Below are 22,945 nucleotides of genomic sequence, written 5' to 3' on the forward strand. Positions count from 1 at the left end.
AAACATTAACTTTTTTTTTTTTTTTTAGAAAGAGAACTTACTTCATCTTTCTAGAGTTAAATACTGGTCTATTTTGTCCTACTTGTCAACACAATAATGCGTTTGCTCATCCATCCACAGGGTCCCCACTGTCCCAGTGAAGAACTTAAATGGGTCCAGTCCTGTCAATCCTGCCCTGGCAGGTAAGAGAAATACTGGGCTGCTCTTGCTTAAGGTAAAAAGCAAAACAAAACAAAACCAGAGTGATACAATAGGTAGTGAGCATTTATAAAAAGGAATTCGGATGTTAATAAAACAAACAGATTTTTTTGGAATTGCATGGGAAAGGCAGAGTTTGGGGGAGAATCACAGCTAAGAGTAAAGCATGTTATTGAAGATGAGGGAATAAATACATTTCTGGGAAAAGTCGAGGGTGGCGTGGTGAGTTGGTGAATCATGAGGTCTTCTGGAAAGGAAGAGAGCAGGTAGAGAGAGCAGGGGGATTTGGGGAGTGTTGGGAGCTCATTCCTCCGTTCTTCCTCACCATGCCCTGTCCTTTCCAGGAATCACTGGGATCCTCATGAGTGCAGCGGGGCTGCCTGTGTGTCTCACTAGGCCACCAAAGCTGGTCCTCCACCCTCCCCCCGTCAGCAAGAGCGAAATAAAGTCCATTCCAGGAGTTTCCAACACAAGCCGAAAGACCACCAAAAAACAAGCCAAGAAAGGTACCAGCTTCTTTATCTTATGGGATCCTGGGAGTCAAAGATTTGACTGCTCCTTCTTCATCAAGGGTCATAGCCCTGGCTGAACACTCTGTGTCTTAATTTCTGCATCTGCTCAGTGAGCCTAACTAGTAGATTTCAGTGATTATACCAAAGTGGATGGTCTGGGTCAAATGGAAACACCTTGAGAAGTATAAGTGAACCAGTGACAAATATAGAAACCTAAAAATGCAAATTGTGTTACAAAGAACCTTATGTTAGAAGAGAAAGGTCACTTTGCTGTCGAAATCAAAACAGACTAGATTCAATTTTTAACTTTGTCCCTTGCAAGTCTTACAACTACACGGAATCTCTGTTTTCCCATCTATATTATAGGGTAAAAATACTCACAGCCAATCGCTGGCAAGTATGTCCTGGAATGTGTCCATGACCATTGGGAAGTAGCCATCATCTTTGGAGCCTCCAGACACTTTGGCCACTCAAACCCTCCTTCAGGAGCCTCTTCCTCCCTGCCCACAATCTAGCAACTAAGGGGTCAATACTTGACCTTCCTGGCACTCTAAGATCCTGGCTCAGCTCTGTGGCTTGTTTTTCTGGTTACCAGGATTGGTTACTAGATGATTTGGTCATCCTCCCATCCAAACCTTCACTTTGCAAGCTTCTTGTGAAGTTTAAATTTGGTCGTCTGTATATTGCACTTAGCCAGGGTCTGGGAAGCAATAGACTCTCAATTAATGAAAGCTTAATTCTTATGAAAGATAGCGAGAGGGAAGGACCTATATCCCAGTGTTTGGCTGTTACACAATTCACTTCCTTAAACCCTTGTCCTGGCTTTCCTGTCCATCAAAATTTCCCTGCTTAAATGAGCTCAATTGCCTTGCTCATAGACTGATAGGAAGTGACAGGATTTTACACTTTCCTACTCTTCCTGTTGTTATTAATAGCACGTATGGGCCCGTATCTGGCAAAGTGTTAAAGGACTGTGTGCCATTTAATTGTCAAAGCAACCACCTGAGGGGGTGCTATTACTCTTCTCCATTTTATAGTTGATAAAAGATGATAAAACAGAAGCTTAGAGAAGTCAAAAATGTATTCCAAGGTGGCACCTTTTTTTTTTTTTTTTTTTTCTTTGCCTCCTTGAAAGACTGTTTAACAAATATAGAAACCTAAAAATGCAAATTGTGTTACAAAGAACCTTATGTTAGAAGAGAAAGGTCACTTTGCTGTCGAAATCAAAACAGACTAGATTCAATTTTTAACTTTGTCCCTTGCAAGTCTTACAACTACACGGAATCTCTGTTTTCCCATCTATATTATAGGGTAAAAATACTCACAGCCAATCGCTGGCAAGTATGTCCTGGAATGTGTCCATGACCATTGGGAAGTAGCCATCATCTTTGGAGCCTCCAGACACTTTGGCCACTCAAACCCTCCTTCAGGAGCCTCTTCCTCCCTGCCCACAATCTAGCAACTAAGGGGTCAATACTTGACCTTCCTGGCACTCTAAGATCCTGGCTCAGCTCTGTGGCTTGTTTTTCTGGTTACCAGGATTGGTTACTAGATGATTTGGTCATCCTCCCATCCAAACCTTCACTTTGCAAGCTTCTTGTGAAGTTTAAATTTGGTCGTCTGTATATTGCACTTAGCCAGGGTCTGGGAAGCAATAGACTCTCAATTAATGAAAGCTTAATTCTTATGAAAGATAGCGAGAGGGAAGGACCTATATCCCAGTGTTTGGCTGTTACACAATTCACTTCCTTAAACCCTTGTCCTGGCTTTCCTGTCCATCAAAATTTCCCTGCTTAAATGAGCTCAATTGCCTTGCTCATAGACTGATAGGAAGTGACAGGATTTTACACTTTCCTACTCTTCCTGTTGTTATTAATAGCACGTATGGGCCCGTATCTGGCAAAGTGTTAAAGGACTGTGTGCCATTTAATTGTCAAAGCAACCACCTGAGGGGGTGCTATTACTCTTCTCCATTTTATAGTTGATAAAAGATGATAAAACAGAAGCTTAGAGAAGTCAAAAATGTATTCCAAGGTGGCACCTTTTTTTTTTTTTTTTCTTCTGTGCCTCCTTGAAAGACTGTTTAGCACATCCTCTACCTTCAGGTTGGTCTACCTCTTAAGGTTCTAGTTCCAGATCATTGCAGCCTGCCAGAATGCTTCCCAGAGCATCTCCCTTTTGCTGCCACTGGGTTGTGTCAGCTGGCAGTGCCAGCACTGTCCAGGGCCAAGGAAGACTGTGCTGAAGCTCTGAGTTGTACCTTCCTAGTTTCCCATGAAAACAATTTCCCTTTGATGCCACATTATAAATGGGGACAATACTTAGCAAATTGTAAAACGAATGCAGTAAGATTGTCTCGTGCTTATTTCTTGTGTAACAGTTTACAAAGTACTTACGTTTTTATTATCTCATCAGATGGTTTGGGCAGGGTCAAGCTCCTCTCTAAGGAAGAGAAACCCATTCAACCTATCTCAGTTTAAAAGTAGGTTTTGGAGGGCCACATATAATGCAGTGATAAAAACGCAATGCTCTGTACATGGGAAGGTTCTGGGTTCATGACCAGAGACTTCCCAGAGTACACTGGGCATGTGTGCCCGTTTTATTGGAGGCCGGCTAAGCTGGAGGTTGATCATGACATCAAAACCTGTTGGGAGTGTGCTTTCTTTCCCACTTGTGAAGGAAATAAATAACTTAATAAAAAAGTGGGTTTGTTAAAAATAGGCAGGTGGATCTCAGGGAAGTGACAGCAAGAGGTCAAGGCAAGTAAATACCCCTACCATCTTCAACCCACCTCTCTCACTCATCTGCAACTTATATCCTTCCAGTTCCCATCACCAAGTGCAGTATATATTCTGCCCCTTTCCTTTGCTTCAAATTTAGCTAATATTCCCCCACACACACACACCCCAGCATGCCCAGTGTGGAAAGGTTTCGGATCTGTTATTTCTGCCTGGCTGGCCCACTGATCTTTCTGTCCCCACAGGTAAAACCCCAGAAGAAGTGCTGAAGAAGTATCTGCAGAAAGTCCGGCACCCACCAGAAGAGGTGAGTGCAGGGGAGTGTGGCAGAGTTCATCCTCTCCATCACCCGCCAAAATTTCCTCTGCTGTGATCTCCTGCAGGATGTACCGGGAGCTCTTAAGCCCTGAATGGTACAGAGGTGGTCAGAACTGACACCTGGGCTCCAAGGTTCCTGGTCCGGAGCTGGAGCTACAGCGTAACCTCTCCCATCTCCCTGTTGAGCATAGTGTGGGTTGATTGTAAGCTACCTTAATGTGACAGTCTTAACTTAAGGAAAGCAGTATGCTAAGCCAGGGGACTCACTATAAATTTGGTTTGATATAAACCAGTGATTTTCAACCAGAGGCATTTTGGTTTCCAAGGAAATGCCTGGCCATGTCTGGAGACATTTTTGACTGTCATGATTGGAGGGGGAAGAGTCTACTGGCATCTAGTAGGTAGAGACAAGGGATGCTGCTAAACACCTTGAAATGCCCAGGATGGTCCCCATAGTGAGCAATGGAGTAGTAACAGCTCATCACTGTGGAGGTGCTCTGGCCTCCCAGGCTGGTGAGAGCTGACAGCCCCTCTGCTCTGTCTTCTTCTGCCCTCAGGACTGCACCATCTGCATGGAGCGCCTCACAGCCCCTTCCGGCTACAAGGGCCCACAGCCGACGGTCAAGCCTGACCTGGTGGGAAAGCTGTCCAGGTGCGGCCACATCTACCATATCTACTGCCTGGTCGCCATGTACAACAACGGGAACAAGGTTAGTGCCGCCCGAGTGAGGTCATCCAAGTCCTACTCAGGCTTCGCCCACGTGATTCGAGAAGTCTTAGAGGCAACTCAAAGCAGTAGGCATAGTGATCTTTGGCAATTATCAGCAGGATCAGTTCTCTACAAAATCGTAATGTTGGCGGAACCCGTCTTCACCTTCCCTTTAGATGAATGCCCCAACCTCTACTGTAAGTGTGCTGGTCTAAGAGGGGAGGGCTTTTGTCTTTGAGGGTTCTGAGGAAAGTGGCCCATCATCATGGCCCATTGCTGGATAAAGTGAGCCCACATCAGTGAGGGAGAAGGAAGTTCCTATCATAGCACTGGGCCTGTAACGAGTGCTCCCTTACTTCAGTGTAAATGGGTTTCCCAGCCAACTTCCTTCTCCAGGGCTACTGATTTTCAGTTCTAATTATTTTTTTTCAGTCAGCTTCAAAGAACTCATGATGGTCCCTTCAAAGGTAATTGGGACTATTGCCGAAGTATGCCTCGTAATCCCTACCCTAGAATCCCACTGTGGGAGGACGGGAAGGCTGTGATAGCTGTCTTGTTCATTAACTGATAATGAGGTGGTGCTTACCCATTAGAACTGGTCTTCAGGAATCTGAGTCTCCGTAAGTGATTCTTTTGTCCTTACAGTGTTGCAGCTTTTGCTAAGTCATTACTGTTCTGTTCTGTGTCTGGAAAAAGCTTCACTCTGCATCTTCATGAGCCTGAACCTTACTCATTTCTCTAAGCACAACTTGAATTGTATCTGAGCCTAAGATTTCCCTGATATCCCCCAGTTTTTTTACTCATCCTAAATAAGGTCTATAGTTCAGGGACTGCTCTGTACCTCTTCTGTTGTGGAAAATAGTAGAGGCAAGAGAGGTGGGAGAGCCAAGACTAAATCTTGCCTTAGTAGCTAAATGACCTTGGGGAAAATTGTTTTTTAAGAATTATTTATTTTATTTTTATTATTTTATTTATTATTATTATTATTTAACTTGCTACATGGTACATGCACTCACAAGAGAAAGAGAGAGAGAAAATGAGAAAGCAAGCGGCCAGGTCTGGAACTTGAACCACAGTCAGCTATGTGGGAATCTGGCACCTTAACCTCCATGCCACCTGCTGGCTCTAGGTGCAAGATGTTTTCACCTCTCTGAGATTTAATTGTCTATCTAGAAAACAGATAAAACAACATCTACGTTATAGGGTGTTATTACTGTTATTACTTACATTCATATGTCTTTTAAATTATGGGTACAATTTTTTCCCTCTGTCTTTATGTAGTCTATGTAATTGACATTCCCACAGTGCTGACCTTGGTCTCTTTCGCAGTGTCCCAGAGACACAGGCCCATGATTGTGCTCAGTCACCGATGGAGGGTACAAGTCTGGATCCCATGTGCACTTTCCAGACCATAGGCTATAAAACTTCATTGGGACCTTGTATTATAAGGGGTTACTTGGAGTTTAAAGACGTTTCATAGCACATTTGTTCCTTTTTGATACCTGTACTCAGGAATAATCTAGTAAAGCTTTCATTTTATTCCCGTGCTGCTTTAAACAATGTTTCTCAAGGCTCTATTCCTTATTCTCTTTTGTACTAATTCTTTGAAGCGTGTTTTTATTTCATTAAATGGATGGAAGAAAAGGGCCCAGAGGGAATGGAGTGATTCACCTAAGGTCATGAAGCAAGTTAAGGCCAGAGCAGAGAGTGGAAGCCTGATTTTAGAGCGTAGTTACCCGGAATACAAGCTACTCCTTTAAATGAATAGAGCTTGAATGGAAATGTCTTTAAATAGCTCAGCAGAGGATCCCCATCTTCCAGAAGAGAAGAGATGTCCTAGAGAGCTTCAGTCCCAGCTGTGCACATCTTACACACATTGCTTCCTGCACATACACGCCTTCCTTCTCCTTTTTTGCAAGCCTGAGAAGAGGATCTGCTGTGCAAACCTCCTCTGCACTCCCTCCACCCCTCACGCTCCCTTCTGCCTCTCTGGTGACAGCTCACCAGGCCCTGCTGTGAAACCATGACCTCTTCTGTCACCGTATCCAGGACCCCCCTGCCCACTCACAGAGATACTAAAGTGCAGTGTAAGGTCTGTGGGTGTAGGCAGACCCGGTGGAGTCTTAGCCCTGACAAGCAGCAAGTCTTTTAATCTTGCTGTGCCCTCTCTCCTCTCCTTTAGAAAAGGGAGCTAATAATTCCTTCCCAGTCAGTTCAGAAGTTGCTAGCTAAATAAAACCAACATTGTTAACTTCATTATAAGATTTTTAAAACTATTTATATAATTAGTGACATAATTTCCTCCTCTAGTTATTTATGCTGAACTTACCTCTTCTCTCACGTGCTCTCTCTCTCTCTCTCTTTTATTTATTTATTTATTTATTTATTTATTTATTTATTTGGAGAGGTTTTTGCTATAGGCACATGCACTCACCAGAAAGACAGAAAGAGACAGAGAGACAGAGAGACAGAAAGCGAGAAATCACATCCCCAGGGGGGATGACCACGCTGCAATCCCTTCTCCTCCATTCTTCTCTCAGGATCTTGGGGACGTACGCACACATGCCCGGCGTGAGTTTGAGCCATCAGGTCCAGGACTCGAACTGCAGTCAACTGCATGGGCGGCCAGCAACATAGTCATTACGCTAACTGCTGGTCCCTAACTCTTCTCTCTTAAAGTCACCTTTATTGGGCCAGAAGGTGGTACAGAGGTGGAGGTGGCTAGATCCCACATGACCACTTAATGGTTTGAGTCCTGGACCCAGTAGCTTAAAAATCACACTGAGCGCCTACGCGTGCATGCCCCAAATCCTGAGAGGAGAATGGAGAAAAGACTGTTGTGGCATCCCCCCCCACCCCAGGGGTGATTTCTCAGTTTCTTTGTGTCTCTCTCCAGTGAGCACATGCAACCTATAGCTAATTCAAAACTCATTTTCTCCAGGGACCAGCAGTTAGCATAATGGCTATGTCACTGGACTCCTCCCATGTAGTCGACTGCAGTTCGAGTCCCGGACCAGGTGGCTTAAACTCACACTGGGCATGTGTGCGTGCGTGCCCAAAATCCTGAGAGGAGAATGGAGGAGAAGGGATTGCGGTGTGGCCATCCCCCCTGGAGGGTGATTTCTTTCTTTCTGTCTCTCTGTCTCTCTCTGTCTTTCTGGTGAGCACACATGCCCTATAGCAAAAAGCTCTCCAAAAAAAGACAGGAAAACTCACTTACTCCAGCATACACAGTGCTCAATTCCTCTTTTCATAGCAGTGCTTTCCAGACCTCGAGGAGCATTCATCTCTCCATGGAAATCATAAAAACATGAATAACATGTAACTACACCACATGCTGAACTAGTTGAATGGATTATTTTATTGATCCTTCCAATAATCTAGTGACACAGATATTCCTATTTTCCTTGTCCAATAAGAAAACTGAGACTCAGAGAGGCTGTTCAATTTGTCTAAGGTCAGACAACAGATAGATGACAGAGGCAACAATCAAATTCAGGCAACTGGACTTCAGAGTTCACAGTCTGAACACATACACTTTGCAACTTCCCAGTTCTGATACAGTGGACCTGGTGAGAGGTCCAGGCACCTTTACTTTTAAGATCCCTAGTTGAATCTGAGGTGGAACAATTGACAATTGCCGTTCTCCAGTGCTCGCTGTCTGTTCCCATTTGGTACTTGTTAAATGATGATTCCATGGTGTACGCTCCCTGCCATGGTGAGCTAGTCTTTTCCATAAGAATAGGGGCTTCTTTTTCATGTCCCTCAGCACAGAGCATGGGGCTATTTGTGGAATGTACTTCCTGTTACTTTGGAGAGAGCAGAAGTCGGCTACATGGGAGCTGGATGGCGGCATAGTGGTGATGCAGCTCTGCAAGGCTGACCCACATGGGAAGGTTCCAGCTTCTCATCTGGAGAAGTCCCTGAACATGCCAGGCATGCTGAAAAGGGGGGTAGATTGTAGCGTGGCCATTCTGTTGTGAGTGCATATCTGTGTTTCTCTTGCTTATGGAAAAAAGAAGTAGATAAACTTTAAAACAACACAACATAAAGAACAAGGAGAAACAGCCTAGATAGTAGTAGGGGTTGGGGCAGGAGGAAACTAAGATCTAATATTCATTTGTACACTTTGCAACTTCCCAGTTCTGATACAGTGGACCTGGTGAGAGGTCCAGGCACCTTTACTTTTAAGATCCCTAGTTGAATCTGAGGTGGAACAATTGACAATTGCCGTTCTCCAGTGCTCGCTGTCTGTTCCCATTTGGTACTTGTTAAATGATGATTCCATGGTGTACGCTCCCTGCCATGGTGAGCTAGTCTTTTCCATAAGAATAGGGGCTTCTTTTTCATGTCCCTCAGCACAGAGCATGGGGCTATTTGTGGAATGTACTTCCTGTTACTTTGGAGAGAGCAGAAGTCGGCTACATGGGAGCTGGATGGCGGCATAGTGGTGATGCAGCTCTGCAAGGCTGACCCACATGGGAAGGTTCCAGCTTCTCATCTGGAGAAGTCCCTGAACATGCCAGGCATGCTGAAAAGGGGGGTAGATTGTAGCGTGGCCATTCTGTTGTGAGTGCATATCTGTGTTTCTCTTGCTTATGGAAAAAAGAAGTAGATAAACTTTAAAACAACACAACATAAAGAACAAGGAGAAACAGCCTAGATAGTAGTAGGGGTTGGGGCAGGAGGAAACTAAGATCTAATATTCATTTGGGTGCATTTTTGTCTCCCTGGTCCTAGTCTCTCTATGGTACCCTTTTGGGGTCGACTAGGGAAGTGATTACCCAAACTATTTCCTCTGACTCTTCTGGCCCTGTCTCCTCAGGATGGGAGTTTGCAGTGTCCAACCTGTAAGACTATTTATGGAGTGAAGACAGGTACCCAGCCTCCAGGGAAGATGGAGTACCACCTCATCCCCCACTCCTTACCTGGCCACCCAGACTGCAAGACCATCCGGATCATCTACAGCATCCCCCCTGGCATTCAGGTGAGTCCACCCTCAGCTGTTGGTTTTTATTAGTTTAGAAATCTGGAGGTAGAATGTTATACTATGAAGTCTCTTTCCCACCCTTGCTCCCCCTCTAAAGATCTTACCCTACCCATGCCCTCCCTCTCCCCCACTATTGTTCTTCCTTTCTTATGTACACTTCCAGGGTTCTTTGTATATATGGAATAGAGGTTGCCTCCACCCCTCCCATTTTTACACAAAGAGTGACATTTTAGGCACATTGTTCCGCACCCTGTATTTTTTTAATGAACAATACAAACTATACATCCTTCCATGTCTGTATAGAAAGAGGTTTCTCAGTCTTTCTTATGCCCGCATAATAATCCATTGTGTACATGTACATTAATTTATATTCAACAGTCTCCACTGATGGACATATGGATTGTTTCCAACTTTTTGCTACAATGAATAATGCTGTTATGAATACCCTTGTACACATATGAGTCAATCTGCAGAATAATTTTCTAGAAGTGGAATTTCCTTGTCAAACAGTATTTGCATTTGTAATTTGATAGCTACGCTTGCCTTTGATTTTCGTGGACATTTCTTTTCTCTTTTGATTCTTTGAAAGACGGTCCTAAGGAACAAATTTGAACAATATTCCTGACCGTGAATACAAATGTGGCCCTGACTTCACACAGGAAGCTTTTGTTAAGTGTTCTAGGGTGCTTCCTGGATTCGTTTCTATAGCAAATATTTATTAGTTCACCCTGTTTTCCTCCCTCATACTTGTCTTCTCCTATTTGTCTTTTATTTAATAAATGTTTGAACATAGCTTATGGTCCAGGCATATTCTGGGTGCTAGAGAAACAATGCTGAACAAAACAGACACAGTGTTTGTCCCTGAAGTCCCAGATCTAGTGGGGCCAGAAAGGCAATAAAGGCAACAAATAATAAATAAGGCACAGTATTCCTTCTTTACCTGTGGTTTCACATTTCATGGTTTCAGTTACTCATAGTCAGCTATAGTCTGAAAACAGGAAGTATAGTAGCATAAGATATTTTGAGAGAGAAACTCCATTTATGTGAATTTTATTACAGTATATTACAGTATATATATAGTTACACTAGAAATTATTCTATTTTATTATTTAATGCTGTTTTTAACCACTTACTGAACCTAATTTGTAAGTGAAACTTTATCATAGGTATGTATATATGGAAATAATTTTAATATATATAAATTCTAGTACTCTCTGAAGTTTTAGGCATCCACTGGGGGTCTTGAAATGTATCCCTTTTGGATAAAGGGGGACTACTGTACATCCAAATAGTGATAAGTGATGTGAGGAGATAAAACAGGGACGTGTGATAGCCCATAAAAATTGATTAAACAGTCTTCCTGGGACTTACCAATCAATCAAGGAAAGATAAATAGCTATCACTAATTAAGCAATTAAAAAAAATGATAGACACCATTGATAAAAGCTATGACAGGCATGTTGACAATGTGGAAACATAAGCCATCCAAGTCTAGCGAACCTGGGCTTCTGACTGAGTCGTTTTTAGTTGGTGACTTTTAGACCTTTCTGAGCTTGTTTTCTTCACCTGTACACCCAAGAACCTAACATGCAGGAATTGAGAATGGGAGATAATCTTTGTCTATGTTCAGGGGCACCAGGCCCAGCACTGCAGTGCTTGATATCTGGGCGCCATCATGAGCTGAGTCTCCTACCTGTTATGATAAGAAGGGCTATGTCTTTCTGTCTAGGAGAGTCAGTGGAGACATTCTGGTGTAGGGCACTCTCTAGGTGAGACTTGAAAGACACAAAGAAATGGAGCAAAACATTTTTAGTGGAAGTACGTAATAGCGTTATAGAGAAAAGAAAGCGAGGTGTTGAAGGGGAATAAGGGCAAGTTTAATTTGAAGCCCTAAACTAGCAAAGGAGGTAGAAGGAGGGAACACGAAGGAGACAGAGAAGACTTGGTAGTGAGGGAGGCTGCAGCCAGATTGTACAGGGCCTTGAGTGTCAGCATGTGATTAGGATTATGGGATATCATGTGATTGGGATAGTGCTACAGGAAGGACTGTCAAAAGAGTGGAGGATGAGCAGAGGAAAGACCAATTAGGAGACCACTGCAGTTGGGCTCTGGTAATGGGTTCTGAACAAGGAAAGAGCCAGGGTAAGGGAGAGTGAGATATGGTTATAAGTGAGGGTAGGGGGCTGGTGAGATTTCTAGAATGGTTCTGAAATCACCAGTCGGGGTGATAGAACATGAATGAAAGTAAGAGTCAGGAGAACAACTGATGGCCTTGTTGTGAAGCACAGCAGACCGCAGTGGGCCAAGATCATGGCGGGACAACCATTCCCAGCATGGGGAGAGGCTACATTTTTCAGCTCCAGAATTAAAGAACAGAGAGTCTGTAATAGGTATACAGGTAGCTGCTTGCTGTCTCTGCAGATGTCCCAGCTTCTCCAGGAAAACCCAAGCTTGTCAAGGGAAGCACAACTCTCTGCAGTCTGCGGAACTGCTTTGTACACTTAACCCTCGAGGGTCAGTAGCAGAATGCTTAATACCACGAATTTCAGGACTTCAGTAACTACTGACTTAGGCTTCTGTGAGGAGTTGAGACCTTCCAGCTCTGCCTTCACTGCAGATAGTGATTCCCTGGGGAGAAACTCCAGGCTGGGCTAAAGCAGAGTCGTGACTGCCCCAGTTAGCGACAGGCTGGAAGCACACAGCCTTGCTGGGTCAGTGCCAGGCAGACTGAGCTGGCCACAGGAGCAGCAGTCCCAGACAGGAGAGGAGCATTCAGAGCTGTGATTGAAACTGACCCTTCTGTCAGGTCACCTGGCTTAGCCCCAGCCGTGGTCATAAGAATGTTATAAATTTGTATGAATGTGAAATTATGAATATGAAATTTCTGTCAAATCCTGCATCTCCAAGAAGACATTGTTACTTCTTTAGCTCACAGTGACCTTTCCCTTCTCTGAGATCCCCTTGCACGTACACCGTTCAGTTGGCCAAATTGGAGGTGATCTTCAACCATGGTAGTTTTAAAAAAAATCAATAAATAAAACCACAGAATTTTTACTTATTGTGAAGTCATTTTCTATAAGAAGAATTGAAAAATCTGTGTTTTCTTGCAGTTTTGTCATTTATTCGTTCATTCATGTACTCATTCATTTATGTGGCCAGGACATTTACTAATGATCTATGTGAGAGACTGTGCCAACCACTACATGGAATTATCAGTTTTACACTAGTGCTACCAGTCCATGGAGTAGTGGTCAAGGCGCTGGGCTCCCATGTGGTTGACCATGGTTCAAGTTCTGGACCCACCAGCTTGCCCAAAATCCTGAGAGGAGAATGGAAGACAAGGGATTGCAGTATGGCCATCCTCCCTGGGGCTGATATTTTCACTTTCTATCTCTCTCTCTCCAGCGAGTGCACTTACCCTATAGCAAAACATCTCTCAGAAAAAAAAAAAAATTACACTGGTTATATGTTTATATCTAGAAGAGGTTTTTATGTAAGGAGGAGCTCAGAGATATTTAGAAATTTTAGATAAACACTTGTGTGGGGAAGAAATATGTGCATTGTAACTGGGAGAAAATCCATTTTTCTTGAGCTTCTGAAAGGGCCCTATGGCCTCATTCTGGGCCATGATTAAAGAATCCAGATTCTGACTCAATTCTTCTTCAGTGTATTTCCCACCTATTGGCTTGAGATTTCTTGCTTAACAGAGTCTTAATAATAATCGTTGAAATACTGTTAGAAGATTTTTAGTCCTGAATACCCCAATTCATGTAGTTAAATAAGAAAACAAACAGAAACCTATGGATCAAAGGAAAAAGTCCACAAGAATCATTCAGAAAATTCTGATTGCATGGCTCTGAGGTACTTTCATTGTTGGCGGTAGTTTGGAAGTGAAAAATCCAGAGTGTGCCTGAGGAAACCTGGGCGTACGTGTTAGCAAAGCCACTAACATTATGGAAGCATTTTATAAAATAGGGGATGATGCTGATGAGCATTTACTGAGCTCTTACTACAGGCCGGGCAGCACACTCAGCTGACATTCATAACAGTCCTACCAGGTGAGTATTTCCATGTCATTCCTTGTTAAAGAGATGGGGAACCTAAGCCTCAAGAGGGCTCCAGCTAATATGGCTGGGAGGTAGCAGCTCTGTGTCTACACCCAGGTCAAGGAGAGGACACTAAAGCACACGTGTTCAGTGCTCACTCACTGCTGCTTTGCTCTTTTCCTTGTCTGGGCTTTATGACCATTATTACTGCCATCATTAGTTAAATTAGTCACAGCTTGTATCTCTTCACATCAGAAATCTTTCCAAAAATGCCCTTTGTTTTCTTTCTTTCTTTCTGCTTTCAGGGTCCAGAACACCCAAATCCTGGGAAGAGTTTCAGCGCCCGTGGCTTCCCACGACACTGTTATCTTCCAGACAGCGAGAAAGGGAGAAAAGTAAGGACAGAGGTTTCAGAGTGGGGCTGGGGGTTTTCCTACCTCGTCAAGGCCCAAAGTGTTGCTTCCTATGATGGGTCTCTTTTTAACGCTAGATGCATGTGGTAACGAAGCAACATTTGAATCAACCACAGGTAAGGGTGGATGTGATTTGAATGTTGTTTTTTTTTCCTCTCCTGGATATTATTGGCTATGATTCATCTATTTAGGATCCTGTACTACCTAACTGCCTATTGTACAACTGAAACCAACTTCATTTTAATAAGATCCCTGGCTGATCTGGCAACACACTCAGGCTTGAGAAGTACTGCCAGGAGGCAGGGATCTTAATTCGTGGGAGATCGTTTTCTTTTAATTTACATCGACGTTCTTTGACTTTGTTCATAAAGGACAGAGAGAACAATCTTTGGGCTTCTGGATTCTGAGTGATTCATGATCAGGCTTCAGTGGTTCTGTGAACTTTAAAATGAGAATAAGAATGTTATGTTTGTTTTTCTGTGGATGGAGCCATAAGATTATTGGATTTTTCATAATGTTTCCTGGTCTCAAAAGGAATAAGAGCCATTCATCGAAAGGAAAATGTTGAACAAGAGTTGTGTTGTTTCGTCGTGTCTCCAAATCACACTGAGTTACTTCAATAGATGTTTATTTTTCATGCACTTTGCCTATCAGTGGCAGTGGCTCTAATGTTGCTGTGGGTCAGGGTCAATCTGTTCCTGCTGCTATAACAAAATAACATAGACTGGGTATCTTATAAACCATGGAAATTTATTTCTTACCATTCTGAAGGTTGAGGAGTCTAAGATCAAGGCACCGTCAGACTCAGTTCTGGTGATGGTCCACTTTGTGATTGCTTGATGGTGACTTCTAGTTGTGTTCTCACATGGAAGAAGGGGCAAAGACTCTCTCGGGCTTCTTTTATAAGAGCATTAATCATATTCATTGGGGTTCTGCTCCATGACCTCACTCCTAAGGTCCCACCTTCTAGTGTCATCTCATTGGGTGTAGAGTTTCAACATGAATGTGGACGAACAAACATTCAGATCACTGCAGTCAGCTTTAGTTTGCTCCATGCCTCTTCCCATTCTGGAGCAAGTGAAGGAACAACCCTTCGCTGGTCTGTGCCCTTCCCGTAGAAGGGAGCAGAAGACCAAGAGGGAATCAAAAGAAGTTTGATCATCCCATCTAGAGCTCCAGGAAGCTTATAAGTCATGAGTAAGCCAGAGAAGGGATCAGGCAATGAACTGTCTACCAGGAGCCTCTCAGATCTCATGGCAAAGAGTGTAGACATCCTCTCTTCTTACAGGGGGGCAGCACAGAGTTTGGAACAATGACAGAATCAACCACAACATGAAGATGTGTGTTCAGTGTCTCTAGATTAAGAGTCACAACCAGCCCTGATACCTGTTTGCCTTGAAGAACTAGATTTCTCTGTCTGAGCCTGAGATTTACATCCTAACATTCCAAACATAGGCTAAATATCTCCACTGTCAAATGTCACTGCTAAAATTAGAATCATATTGCCAAGAGCTGCTTTTCTTCCAGGCCTCCACTTTATTTCTTTGTTTGTTTTCTTATACCAGAGAGAAATAAAGAAAGGAAAACAAAACAAAACAAAACAAAATGAAAAACAAAAATCTCCAATGGAACCTGCTCATGTCTCAATCCTTTTTCTTCCACTGTGTCAGGATCCTGGGCACATGTGTACTTGCGCCCAGCGTTTTGCTTCTGAGACTGGGATGTGAACTATGGTCAGTCCTGTGGGATCCAGCTCTTTCTGCACAGTGCTTAACCACTGCAATACAAGATTGGCCCAGGCCTTTCTCTTTATGTTACTGACACAATCTTAGGTACTCAGACTGGATATATTTACCATCTTAGACCCTCACCTTATCCATAACATTCCTTCAGCCATTTCTCCCTATATTGCTGTTCAGACCACTTCACTTCTTTCCTAATATTGCTGCTACCAACCTAGTTAATGCTCTCTGATCTTTTACCTGTCACTAGGTCAGTTATCTCAAAGCACAATTTCTAGCATCAATCTCCTTTGTTAAAAAAAAAAAGTAAAAAGCAACACACATTGTTTTTTCCAATGGCTTTTCCTTCCTTCTTTATGAAGTGTATTCTTTTCAGCTTGATATAGAAACTCTACTACAGAGTGGGTTTAAACTAGGCTCTCTCACTACTCCCCACACTTTCCCTTCTTGTCTTCTGTTCTAGGACCCCAATTTTAGGCTTTATTGCACAGAGAAGTATAATAAGGGCATGAGCTTTAGAGTCAGTTTGGCCTGGATTTAAGTCCTGGTTTTGCCATTTACCAGCTGCAGGAATTGACATAAAGGTTCGTGTCTGTAGATCTGTTTCTTAATCTGTAAAACAGTGGTGGTGAGACTGGCTCCATGGCTTGGTGGTTAAGGCACCTGCATCTTACATGGCAGACTGTGCAGTTTGAGTCCCAGACCTGGCAGTTTGAGAAACATACTACGTGCATATGTGTACATGTTTAAAGTCTTATAAGGGAGGGATAGAGAAGGGATCGTAGTGTGACCATTCCCCATGAGAGGTACTTGCTCTTCTTCCTCTGTCTCTGTCTCTCTGCCAAACACACACACCATCTCTTGATAGTCATTTCCATTTGTGTGTACAGGATGTCACAGGAATCATGAATAACATTTTGAAAATACACACTATGGTGGCAGCTATTATTGTAATTATCCATGCCTTAGGCTCATAATTATTTACTATGCCTGCACATTCTTCTTTATGCTACACCTCAAATTCCCCCCTCCAAGACTTGACTCAGAAGTAGCCTCCTCCATGAAATCTATACTGATCTCCATCTGAGAATCAAGAGAGGAATGATTCAGACAAAGGGCTCTGGAGTCTGTTAGTCCTGAAGTCAAGCCACCCCCCGACTCCCATGCCACTTAGTAGTTATTCTATGACGAAAGCAAGCCTTTTATCATCTGAGTCTCTGTTTCTTTGTCTACAAAAAAAGAAGATAAAGAGAGTATTCCTCATTCCAATGATTGTAACCATTAAGTGACCTAATACCCTGCTCTTAGAAAATAAACACTCAGGAAATGGCAGCTAATTTTTTAAATTATTATTTATTTAGTTTTATTTATCATTTTTATTATTATTTAAATTTGTTACAGAGCATGTGTACTCACCAGAGAGAGAAAGAGAGAGAGAGAGAGAGAGTGAGAAAGCAAGGTGCTAGGTCCAGGATTTGAACCCTGGTCAGCCATGTGGGAGTCCAGCATCCCAACCACCATGCCACCTGCTGGCTCTGCAGCTCATATTTTCAATGTATTATTATTGTTACTCTTATGACTTCCCCATCTCCAGCCCATACCATGTTCAGTTTGAACCCAAGACATTATTATCACGTGCCTTCTTCACGTCGGACACTCATCTAACAAGGTCTGAAATGAAGCTTTGGGCGTTAGTCTTGCTCAGCAGAGATTTTATTTCAATCGTGCTAAATTAGAACATTCTGCGTACCCCCACACATTCTCTGGACCTCAGTTTCCTCACTTGTAGAATAAGGACAATAAGAGTATGTGCTTATTGGGCACCAAGTGTAATTGTGATGACCAGATGAGCAAATAAATATGAAATAAATAACCTGGAAGAGGTCAAAGTGTTTCAAAATGTCACTAGAGAAATACTTCACAGTTTTAATGATGGGCAAATGACTGCCAGTTTGAGTTGGTGGTGGCAGTGGAGGGTAGAGTTTCACGAATTCTTAGATCATACGCACCTTCGTCTCCTAGATCTTATCTTTCAAAATGCAGCCGTGTGTTGGTAGCCAGTGTGTGCTGAATAGTATGTTCCAGGCATTGGAATGAAAATGCTTTTTAGGTAGTGTCCCATAAAACATCCACAATCTGGAGGCAGATTGTACCATTGCCATTTCACAAATGAGGAAGTTAAAGCTCAGAGAGGTGCTGACTTGTCCAAGGTCACAGCGTTGTTCAAATCTCTTCCCCCTCCACGGTGCTCTCAGGGCATCATGTTGTGGGAAAGGGAGACCCTGGGGAGGACTCTGTACCATCCAAGGGTAGTCTCTGACCAGTATTTGCCTTTGACCTTCTGCCTTTGTTCCTCTAGGTTCTGAAGCTGCTGCTCGTGGCCTGGGATCGCCGCCTCATCTTTGCCATCGGTACCTCCAGCACCACGGGCGAGTCAGATACTGTCATCTGGAATGAGGTCCATCACAAGACAGAGTTTGGCTCTAATCTCACTGGCCATGGCTACCCAGATGCCAATTACCTGGATAATGTGCTGGCCGAACTGGCTGCCCAGGGCATCTCTGAAGACAGCACTACCCAGGAGAAGGACTGAGGCTAGAGGGGCTTGGAGGCTGGAGGGGCCGTGGGAGCCCTAGGGCAGGAAGTGGGGAGGGTCAAGGTGGAAGCTATACCTTCTCTACTCCGTCATCTCCCCTCCTATCTGGTCTCCACTCCTTTCCCTCCCAGCCACAGTGGAGAGCAAGATTAAACAAGGTGATATCACTCATAAACCTCATCCAATACAGAGGGGTCATGGGATGAGGGCCAGCCTGGGTCTGGTCCCATGGAGTTTTCGGTGCTGGGTAGGCAAGAACCTCCTCCTGCTCCCCACCCCCTGAGCAGGGAGCATGATCAGCACACTTCGGGTATGGGCAGTGCATGGGCACGCCATACCCTGGCCTTGTGAAGCCCGAGGTTCCTTACCTCAGCTGGCTTCTTGCTGCTTCCACTCTGCTTAGAGAGTGGAGTTTCCACTTTTCTCTCCTCTGCTGGAGGCAGGGAGCTCTCACTGTGCAAGGTTGGGGGGCAAAGGGGTGACCCGCTAAACTGCTGTGACGTCAGAAATCGGATGCCTCGGTGTAGAGCGAGGGAGCACTTCTTGCCGAGAGGGTCAGAGAGGCAAAGCCTCCAGGAGCATGTTCAGCTCTCACCCTAGTCTGTGGCTTCTCTGGGCCCTCTCCTCCTCACACCTTTGACCTGTCCAAAGAGGCATCTGGTTCTCTCATGTGGATGGACAGACTCTGGGATTCCTCTCAGGGGTGGCATCTCATGATGCTGTTTCCATCCCCTCTCTGATCCAACCAGAGCCTGCATCCCACTGAGTGTCTGAACCATCCTCAGGGAGAGGAGCCCATAGCCTTCCCAACTCATCCCAAACCAACTCAAAGATTCCATGAGTTTCATCAGGTCACTGTGAATAGAGCCCACCCTGGGCTCTCTGCCATCTGTGTATGTGCATGTGTGTGTGTTGGCGTGTGCGCATCACTGGGCCAGGCTGGGGGAGAGTCCCATTAGCATCCCTGTACTCTATTTTGCAAGTTGCCAAACCCCAGGTCCAATGGGAATCAAACAGCCAGGTTGTGATCGCTTGATTTTCTTTACCTTTTGCCACCCCATCCCATAGAAAACATAGACCCTGATAGAGATGGAACTGAGCTTGGGGAGAGATGATGAGGTGAGGGCTGGACTGACCAATTTCATATTTCTTCTCAAGATTGGCACAGAGTCAGTCTCCACCAAGCCTTGTTCTTCTGAGGGCTTCCATCTGTCTCCATGCATATTTGCTAACGAGAGTTCAGAGGTGGGGGGGAGGGGCCTTCATCTCCCTCATCTATTACAGATTGACGTTAAAGCATAGAAAGAGCCTCTTTAACTCATTCCTAGCAAGGTTGGGCCCACATGGTCTTGTCCAACCTGCATCTGGGTTATGTCCTAAGACCCTGTCTATCTTTTCCCCCACATTTGTCTTGCCTATAACTCCCATTAAGGAAAGAATTGGGAGTCAGGGTGGAGAGAAGGGGGGATCAAGAAGGGAAACCCAATTCCCCCTTTGAAAGTGGGTTCTTTGAACTATGTTTTTTGGGGAAATTCCTCTGGATACTAATTTGAAGTTATATACCTCAAGTTTTGGGGGTTTTGACGTATATATATGCATATATATTTCATAATATTTGGAAGGTTTTTGATGCTAGAAAAACTGAAATAAAAGATACTTCAAAATGGTACTTAAGTTAGAACTGGAGGTCAAGCTGTCTAGAGTCAGCTGCATAGCCGCTTGCTGTTAGGCTCATAGCCCATGTTGACAGTAGTGTGGCCAGTGGATTCACCTGAGTGTCACCCCGTATTGGGATAGGCTGGAGCTGAGCCTTTCTAAATGACTCCAGCGATGTTAACTGGTTCCACCAGAGGGCACTCTGAGGAGAGGAATGGTTCCTGCCATCTTAGTCCCAGTCTCTCCTATAAACTGGCAGTCATTTTACAATATCTCACCAGCAGACCACGAGTCCTGAGTTTATTGCACCATGGGGCAGTTTCCCGCCACAGGCAGGAAGGAAACATCTGAACTAATGGAAGAGCCTTCCTTGTGATGCATAATGTCACACCCCATGACCTTTGCCAGGTTGCCACTTGGCAATAATATTAGAGATTGTTAGAGAGCTTCATTGTAGGCTTAGTCCTAGCTCTGCCTGCAGTACCCTCGCCATGTATCTGCTGAGCTTCTCCCGCCATCGGGATGAAGAGACAGACGGAGGGGCTGTGATGGAAAAATATAGCGAGGCAGCAGGAGGTAGGGAAGAAAAGAAGACGTTCTTTGGCAACTGAAAATGGGCCATGGACAGAGACTGGTTTCCCTGAAGGAAGTATAGGTGGAGCAGGGGGGTGCCCAGCAGTCGAAGCAAGAGGGATGGGTAAGGGAGTTACTGTGTTAGTGGCAATACCACTTTGAGAGTTAGTCCTCATACCTTCAAGCCTTTGCCCCTAGGATTTGATTTGTCTGTGGCCCATTTCTCTTCCTCTCTGAGGATTCCCACAGGGGCTACCTCATCCTCATGCTGCTCTTGCGGGACTTCCTGGGCAGAAGGGATCTTGAACTTCCTTCCTAGCGCTGTGTCAAGTGAGGCAGGGGGCATTCGTTTGCCTGCTCTCTTGTGCCAGCCTAGAAAGGCACAGTCTTTCTTTCAGAGAGAACCTGCCAGCAGAGCCCTGTGCGTCCACCACTTTGACAGGGGGTGTTTTCCCACCAGAAGCCCTGTTGTGGCCCCCCTGGCCCAAACAGGGGATTCATGCCTTTCTTTCCATGGTCTTAGCACCAGCTGCCTCGCTTCTCCCTTCCTGAGTCTCCAAGGATGACAAATGGGATTGGAGACAAACCTTGTCACATGCTCATCCCTTCAAAGGTTAGTCGTGCATCCGTGGTTGCCTGTGCCTTTGTGTTCTCTTTCTCTTCCTCTTTTTGTAAAATTTGGACTTTCTGTGGTTTTATACTTGGTCTGAAGAACTCGTCCTGGTATTTCCTGGTATTGCACTGTTGTGTGCATGAGAAGATTGGGGGAAGGCTTGTATGGTACAAGAAAGAACCCTTGACCTTTGTCCATGTCTGGTTGCCAACATTGGAGGTGGGGGGTGGAATTTCTGGGAGAGGGCAGGTGAATGTCCTACTGTAAATTGTTCTGTTTGTAACTGGTGTGTTTTGAAGTCCTTGGTGTTGCTCTGTGGGAGGACATCGCCACCTGGTGCTCATGAGATGTGCTGAACAATAAATGGCAAATGAACAACCAATTATCTCTTGTTAACCTTCCTCTTTTGTAGGTTAATGCATCTATCTGTGCGGTATTTAGGTTACCCCCTAGAGTCTGTACACCACCACAAGCTTTTCTGCTGCATGGGGAGGTGAGGGCAGAGAGAATTCCCATTCTCTCTTCCTTTTTTATTCTTTTTTTAAATTTCCTTTTCGTTTTCAGCCATACATTGGACATTGAGTGACTCCTTTTCCCCTAATGAAACAGGCTATACAACAGGGAACAAACATAAGCCCATAGAGGAAAGACTGTCTTTAAAATGGTGAATGTTTGGTCACTTCACCTGACTACAATGTAGTGTGTGTTTCAGTTGCAGGCTGTGGTTTTAAATAAAAGTATCATCTTGATACTGTTGAGAACACAGAAATAAAATGCAAATGCAGAGCCACCATTGTCACCTACATTTGTCTGTATTTCTGATCATCCGCAGAATAGTTTTCTAGGAGGCTAACACAGATCTTTCCATAGACCCCAGACTCAGCTCCTCAGTTAGGAAACCAGGCTTCTGTGAGCTCCCCTGTGGGGAGTCCTGTCTTTTTAGAATGATTTGAGAATGTAAAGGTACAGATTTCCACGTTCTGATTTCACATGAACAAGCAGTCAGACAGCTTTTCTTAGGACACGTTTTAATGCATATTTATGTAGGACTTTGCTAGTACAAATGGAAGTGTGCAAACATTTTAATTTCAATGCTCAGCAAGTACATTAAAAGTCTGAGACCTTTTGGCTCTACTTTGGAGTATCCGACTCAGTCATCTTCAAAGAATTCATAGAAAAATCAATATTTGTGGTTAGCATGGCTGAAATGTACAAAACGCCCAGAACCCACAAGACACCCAGTGGTTTGGGAGAACATTTTAATGCTTCAGAGGCAGGGTTAGATGAAGAAGTTGAAATCAGTGCTCTGGCTGGGCACTCAGGGGATCTGAGTTCACATGTTTTCATTCACGTCTCTGTGTCTCGGTTGGAAATGAATTCATATCCTTATTTCTATCTTCATATAGGCTAGGAGGCTTCAAGCTCCTTAAGTGATGGGACCTGCTCTAGATTAATCATGCACATTAACAAGGAGAGAACAAACAATCCTTCATACAAAAAAAAAGCTGACTAATGACATTTGTTTTGGCGACTAAACGTGTAAGTTATAAAAAGATTGCAGAAGAATGTTAGGGGAGTCACAGCGATTGTTACAATTAGGTAGGATTAGCATTAAAATTGGGTCAAGCTCCAGATATTGCCAGGTGACAATCTTATCTTGCAAGATGACCTAGGGAAGACAACACAGCACTGAAATAAATGTGGCCCAAGTAGTGCTGGATGCCTTTTTTCAGTTCATTTAAAACCATGGATGTGATCATGTCAACCCCTTTCTGCTAAAAAAAAAAAAAAAAAAAAAAAAAAAAAAAAAGAACATATTTGGGGCCTTCTACCTTCCTTTA

General features: G+C 44.0%; 1 protein-coding gene across 1 annotated transcript in view; it reads left to right on the forward strand.

Moving 5' to 3' along the window:
• DTX4 (deltex E3 ubiquitin ligase 4) overlaps nt 1–21,486 on the forward strand; it is a 38,679-nt gene extending 17,193 nt beyond the window's left edge. Inside the window, exons 3-9 of the mRNA XM_006147397.3 lie at nt 121–182; nt 543–704; nt 3,694–3,755; nt 4,324–4,476; nt 9,301–9,462; nt 13,817–13,906; nt 18,026–21,486. Coding sequence (XP_006147459.1) covers nt 121–182; nt 543–704; nt 3,694–3,755; nt 4,324–4,476; nt 9,301–9,462; nt 13,817–13,906; nt 18,026–18,259 — 925 coding nt within the window. The 3' untranslated portion in view covers nt 18,260–21,486. The remainder of the gene's footprint in view (nt 1–120; nt 183–542; nt 705–3,693; nt 3,756–4,323; nt 4,477–9,300; nt 9,463–13,816; nt 13,907–18,025) is intronic.
• The last annotated feature ends 1,459 nt before the right edge of the window (nt 21,487–22,945 follow it).

The sequence above is a fragment of the Tupaia chinensis genome, unplaced genomic scaffold (genome assembly GCF_000334495.1).
Source record: "Tupaia chinensis unplaced genomic scaffold, TupChi_1.0 Scaffold000213_1, whole genome shotgun sequence".
NCBI classification, from domain to species: Eukaryota; Metazoa; Chordata; class Mammalia; order Scandentia; family Tupaiidae; genus Tupaia; species Tupaia belangeri.